At 64.1% G+C, this 6,420-nt stretch overlaps 2 protein-coding genes across 2 annotated transcripts; both read left to right on the forward strand.

The window, feature by feature from the left end:
- Positions 1 to 3,601: 3,601 nt before the first annotated feature.
- Positions 3,602 to 4,441, forward strand: GJB1 (gap junction protein beta 1; the record flags this gene model as incomplete). The annotated part of the gene is made up of 1 exon (XM_080352859.1): positions 3,602 to 4,441. The coding sequence occupies one exon, from the start codon at positions 3,602 to 3,604 to the stop codon at positions 4,439 to 4,441; it is 840 nt and encodes a 279-aa protein (XP_080208985.1).
- Positions 4,442 to 5,372: 931 nt separating this feature from the next.
- Positions 5,373 to 6,269, forward strand: LOC308045539 (gap junction alpha-3 protein-like; the record flags this gene model as incomplete). The annotated part of the gene is made up of 1 exon (XM_080352858.1): positions 5,373 to 6,269. The coding sequence occupies one exon, from the start codon at positions 5,373 to 5,375 to the stop codon at positions 6,267 to 6,269; it is 897 nt and encodes a 298-aa protein (XP_080208984.1).
- Between the last annotated feature and the right edge of the window lie 151 nt (positions 6,270 to 6,420).

Here is a 6,420-nt window from a genome sequence, read left to right on the forward strand (position 1 = left end):
ACTCCCGTCACCTCCCGCTGAGGACACTGGCTGGGCGCTGGGCTGGACAGCAACGCCCCGGGTTCCTCCTCCTTTTCTCCCTCTTTCCTGTTTTTTCCTCAATTGTTGCTATGTTTTTGGGTGGATTCCCACGTGTTGAGCCCCCCTCGGGGTGGGAGCGGCCCCGCCGCCCCCCGGCCCGGCCCGACTCGGCCCCGCAGCGCCACCTGCTGCCGAGACCAAGCACAGCCGTCACGGCGGGCGACGACCACCGCTTCCCCCGCCGCGCTCCGCTGCCCCCGGCCCCCTGGAGCCCCCAGTGCCCCCAACGTAGCTCACAGTGTCCCCCGGTGCTCCCCACAGCCTGGCTCCTGCAGCTCCCCCCAGAGCCAGCCCCCTTAGCTCAGCGTACAGATCTCCCATTGCCCACCAGTCTGGCCCTCCCGCCCAAGAACCTCCTAGTGCCCCCACCCACCTGATCCCCCCCAGCCCCTTGCCTATACTATTATCCCAGTTTGCCCCCCAACACTCCCCGGTTCCCCGCCTCTGCCTGCCCCGCCCTCCGCTCCTGGCAGGGCCCCCGCGGTCCCTCCTCGTGTCCCGGGCCCCGGGTGCGCGGCCAGGGCGGTGCCGGCGGCTGCGTGCGGCCCATCCCGCTCGCCGCCGGGCGCGGCTGACTCAGACGGTGGTTTATCACGGGCCGAGATTGCGGCCCCGGCCGGCCCCACCCACCCCGCGCCCGGCGGTCCCCGGCCCCTCACTGCCCGCTGTCCCCGCCACGCTTCGGGAGGACCCCCTCCGTCTTCCCTCACCACCCACAGTGTTAGCCTGCCATCCTCATGTGGGGTACAGCGCTACCACTGCCATTCTCATGCAGGGGATGGTGTGCAGCGTCCTGCAGCCCACCCCGGGGCCCCAAAAAGCAGGGCAGAGAGGTCATGTCATGGCCTGCCACAAGGCCACTCGGGGTGCTGGTTGGCGGGACCTTGGAGTGGGCCGTTAGATGAGTTAATGGTTGACAGGCTGTTTGCCTTTCCCGGCTGCACTTTTACACATTAAATCTGAGTGTTGGTGGCTTCCCAGGGACCAGCTGGCAGCCTGCAGCAGGGGATCAAGGTGCTTTGGGTGCTGGGGGTGTACAGAGCCATCCCCTGGCATGGAGAGTGGGGCCCCGCCACGCGCCCAGCTTGCAGGGGACGTGGCAGGAAGGATGCTCACAGCAGAGGAGTGTGGCCGGGGGGACCACAGAGCTCCCACAGAAACCATCCTGGGGGGCTAATGCTGATTTGGTGCTGTGGTGGCCCCTGGGCTGTCCCCAGGAGATGTTCAGATGTGGCGGTGGGTGCTGGGGGTGCCTCAGTGGTGTGAGTGCGGGCTGGACACACCTGCAGTGTTTACTTGGCAAGGAGCAAGTCCTAGAAGGAGCAAGGCGGTTTGGGAGGGGGGTGTGTGACGTGAAGGAGGGGAGTATAAAGTCCAGGGTGCTACCCTGAAAGCTGAGGTTGTTGTGCTCTCCGAGAGCTTTGCCTGTCCTGGTGCTGAGGTGAGAGGCTGGTGGGCATTGCGCCGCTGCGGGGGTGGCCACACATCCCCCAGCTGGGGGGCACGGGGGAGTCCAGGGTGGGAGTGGGCTATAGAGGGCTCAGCCGTTGGCTGCGAGTCCAGGGTGGGAGTGGGCTATAGAGGGCTCAGCCGTGGGCTGGTAGTCCAGGGTGGGGGCTATAGAGGGCTCAGCTGTGGGCTGGGAGTCCAGGGTGGGGGCTATAGAGGGCTCAGCCGTGGGCTGGGGGGGCAGAGCCAGAGGTGCTGGCCCCCATGGTGGGGAGTGGGGTGAGGAGCAGAGCATGGCCTGGGCACTGGCTGCCGTCCCTGCAGCTTCACTGAAGGGTCTTTGCCCACCACCGTTTGTGCTCCAGGCTCCGGATGCTTGCACCTTGGGCTAAGGGGTAGAGGTGACATTTGGGATGGCATAGTTTTCCCGCCACCCTCCGGGCCCCCAGCTTGTGGGTTTTACTGGATGTTCTGCTCCCCACCTGAGGCTTGGGGACAAAACCCAAGAGACATGGCACCATCCCTGCAGGGATGGGACGTAGCATGATGGTATGGCTGGGACAGCAGCCCTGAGGGACATGGGCACGAGGGGTCTGCAAGTGCAGGGGCTATTGCCCCCACCAGTCTTTCTGAGCAGTGGGGCAGTGTCAGTGGCCCCATCCTAGGAGAGGAGCACAGCTCCCACAGCACATGGCTCTCAGCACTGAGTGCCCAGCCAGCATCACCCCGTCGGACTATTTCTCATGTCCCCAATGGGACACGGCACACACAGGGCAGCTCCAGCACCCTTGCAGCGGTTGCTGCTGGCACCAACCCCCTGGCAGCAGAGCCTTGAGGACATGGCGGGACCCACAGGGACAGTACCCAGCACACCCAGCCCCATGAGGCCCCACAGACTGCTCAGTGCCACGCTGGAGAGCAGCCAGACCCCGGCTCCGGTCACGCTGCCCCACGCCATCCATGCGGGATGAGCACACTGCTGGATTCTGCCATAAATCCCAGAGAAGGGTGCCCCAGGCACCCTGGGTTGTTGTCCAGCCCAATGATGCCTGCGGTGCGATGAGCACCCCGTGGCCGGCACAGGGCGAGGTGGGAGCGGGTGCAGGGCCAGGCAGCAGGAACGCAGCACACAGGGACTTTGTCTGGCCGGGGTGGGCGGAAGTCAGGGCGTTGGATCTGAATGCTAAAGTGTGTTGTTCAGGAGCCAATAAAGGCCCCATTGTATGTAAATAGTTTATAAAGCAGCATATGACTTCCAGTGCAGGGCAGTGGCGGATAGAGACGAGGGCAGGCAGAGCAGAGCTCTCCTGCAGGAGACATGAGACCTTAGAGGAGCCATCGGGGGCAGCTCGCAAGGACCCTCCCTTACTGGCAGGTACGCGCCGCCAGGACCCTCCACACCGCAGGCAGACGGAGGGCAGGTCCCAGTCCCCCAGCCTCATGCTCGGGGTGGGGAGCAGCTCCAGGGGCTGCTCAGTGCCGGTGGGTGGCCCTGGCAGGGAGGGAATCTGTCGTTTGGGGGGGAGGTCACTCTGTGCACCCCAGGCAGGGATGGCTCTAGGAATGTGGCAGTGCTGGGTGCCCAGCTCGGGGTTCCCTGGCCTCACTGCTGCAGGGAATGAGGGGATGAGGGCAGGGAGGTGCTGGTGCGGAGGAGCCCATGGAGCTCCTTGGGTCTATACCCATCCAGAGAGCTCAGTGCTAGGTGCAGACTGGGGGTCCCTGCAGAGGTGTGGGAGCTCTGCCTCCATCCTCTGCGGCAGCCGTGGGTCAGGATCCGCGTGCCAGTGTGGGGTGACAGGGAAGGAGCAGCTGGCACTGCAGGGCCAACTGGTCTCCTGCCTGCTCCAGCCAAAATGCTGCCCTGAGGCCTATCAGCAGCAACAGCCACACTGGTGTCCTGCTGTCCTTCCATCCTGCTGTCCACCCACCAGGGCTGTAGCAGCCACTTACTCCCGGGTCCCTCCTGGGGCTGCTGCCACCAGGATCGGGACACAGCGGCTCTCAGCCAGGGGCCCTTCCCGCTCCTGACACTGTCTCTTGCTGCTCAATCCTGCAGACGTGAGGAACGATGAACTGGGCCGGTCTCTATACGGTGCTGAGTGGGGTGAACCGCCACTCCACTGCCATCGGGCGCATCTGGCTCTCCGTCATCTTCATCTTCCGGATAATGGTGCTGGTGGTAGCAGCTGAGAGCGTCTGGGGAGATGAGAAATCTGCCTTTACCTGCAACACTCAGCAGCCTGGCTGCAACAGCGTCTGCTACGACCACTTCTTCCCCATCTCCCACATCCGTCTGTGGGCCCTGCAGCTCATCCTCGTCACCACACCAGCCCTCCTTGTGGCCATGCACGTGGCCTACCAGCAGCACCAGGAGAAGAAGCTGCTGGTGCTGACAGGGCACGGGGACCCCAAGCACATGGAAGAGGTGAAGAAGCACAAGATGCGCATATCAGGTTCACTGTGGTGGACGTACGTCTGCAGTGTGGTCTTCAGGCTGCTCTTTGAGGCCGTGTTCATGTACATCTTCTACATGCTATACCCGGGCTACCAGATGGTACGGCTAGTTAAGTGCGAGGCTTACCCCTGCCCCAACATCGTTGACTGCTTCATCTCCCGGCCCACTGAGAAGACCATCTTCACAGTCTTCATGCTGGTCACCTCCAGCATCTGCATTGTCCTCAACATGGCGGAGCTGGTCTACCTGGTGGTGCGGGCCTGTGCCCGTCGAGGCCAGCACAACTCCAACCCCTCGTCAGGGAAGGGCTCCTTCTACGGGCACAAGCTCTCCTCTGAGTACAAGCAGAACGAGATCAACCAGCTGCTGACAGAGCAGGATGGCTCCCTCAAGGACATGTTGCGCCGCAACCCCAGCCTGCAGGAGAAGGGCGACCGCTGCTCTGCCTGCTAGGGCCAGCACTGCGGGGTCCCCAGCCCTCGTCCCTGTCCCACAGCTGCCCCACGGCCCTGTGCTGTCCCTGTCCATGGACAGCATCCCTCAGACACCGATCTGGCTGGGAGAGCATCTCGGGCCATTAAATCTCTGTTCTCAGGTGCTGCCTCCCTCCTTTCTGCTCTGGCCAGGTTATGCCGGGGCTGGGGTGCCAGTCTGGGGTGCCCACCCCTGCACACTCCTGCACCCTGGCCCAGGCGGGTGCCACCAGGGGCTGGGGGGGCAGCGCCTGGGCTGGGGCTGTGGTGCTCTAGCAGCTGGCATGCAGCAGTAGTGACCCCTGGGTGGCATTGAGCAGTGTCCAAGGGCTTGCACTCCCCCAGTATCAGCCCCTGCAGCTCCGAATATATTTAGAAAAGTGCCCAGACCAGAAATAAAGGGTAAAAGTTTCCCCAGTGGCTGTTTCATCTGCCAGTCACAAGGAAAGCCAATGGGGCATGCAGCTGCCTCATGCCCCAATAACCCCGTGCCCACCATTGAGGAGAGTGGCAGCACTGGGTGGACTGTCCACACCCGCTGAGGACCAGGGGACCAGCCGGGAAGGGGCCACAGCATCCCGCTCTGCCTCACCGAGGGGACCTGACGGCGTGGGAGCACCAGGCTCTGTCCCACGTGCCTGCCAACGGTGAGGGGTCCCTATGCCCGATTGCCACCACAGCGTCCCCGTCACGGTGCTCCCAGTGTGGCAGGGCTCTATGCCGGAGGTCTTTGCTCCCGCTGCCCTCCCCACAGCACCTTAAGGACGCAGGATGGGGACACTCCAGCAGCAGCCCTGGGTTGGGTCCCTGCATGCCTGCCTGGCTGGGGGGACGGGTGGCGGTTCAGCGGGTTGTGGGGTGGCCGTGTCTGGAGGGCAGCTGTCTTGCAGGGCACCACAGCGGCACATGCCATGGGGGACTGGAGCCTGCTGGGGCGGCTGCTGGAGAGCGCCCAGGAGCACTCGACAGTGGTGGGGAAGGTCTGGCTCACTGTCCTCTTCGTCTTCCGCATCCTGGTGCTGGGGGCGGCTGCTGAGCGGGTCTGGGGCGATGAGCTGTCCGGCTTCTCCTGCGACACGCAGCAGCCCGGCTGCCAGAACGCCTGCTATGACAGCACCTTCCCCATCTCCCACCTCCGCTTCTGGGTCCTGCAGATCATCTTTGTCTCTACACCCAGCCTCGTGTACCTGGGCCACATCCTGCACCTGGTGCACCTGGAGGAGAAGGCGCAGCAGCAAGCGGCAGCGCGGGCCAGCAGTGGGGCCAGGCGACAGCGCCCCAGGCAGCCCCGGCTCCCCGAGGGGGACACGCGGAGACGGGTCTGCATGCGGGGGGCCATCTTGAGGACATATATCTGCAATGTCATCTTCAAGGCTCTCTTGGAAGTGGGCTTCATTGTGGGCCAGTATGCCTTGTATGGGTTCCAGCTGAAGCCCCTGTACACCTGCAACCGCTGGCCCTGCCCCAACACCGTCAACTGCTACATCTCCCGGCCCACTGAGAAGACCATCTTCATTCTCTTCATGCTGGGGGTGGCCTGTGTGTCCCTGCTGCTCAACCTGGTGGAGATCTACCACCTGGTTCTCACCAAGTGCCAGCAAGGGCCAGGCCCCAAGTCCCGCATCCTGCCCCGTCCTGGTGGCCTGGCGGGGTCCCACAGCACCCACGTCACTCTGCCCAGTGGTGGCCGCCCCGTGGCTGCTGGCAGACCCCCGCAAGGCCTGGCACCCCTGGGGAACACGAGTGCATGGCTGGGGGTGGCCAGTGGGGCTCACGGGAAAGCACGAGCGGCAGACTTGGCAGTTTGAGCATGGCCTGTGGAGACGCTCAGGGATGTGTGATGCACGGGTGACCACAGCTGTGGTTCTGTCTCTGGGCCCTGCCAGGCGTATGACATAGACCCCAGGGCCAGCACAAGGGTTGGGCATGTCCCCAGGGACATGGCTCAGCCGCTCCTTG

The sequence above is a fragment of the Nesoenas mayeri genome (genome assembly GCF_963082525.1).
Source record: "Nesoenas mayeri genome assembly, chromosome: 13".
Classification (NCBI taxonomy): Eukaryota; Metazoa; Chordata; class Aves; order Columbiformes; family Columbidae; genus Nesoenas; species Nesoenas mayeri.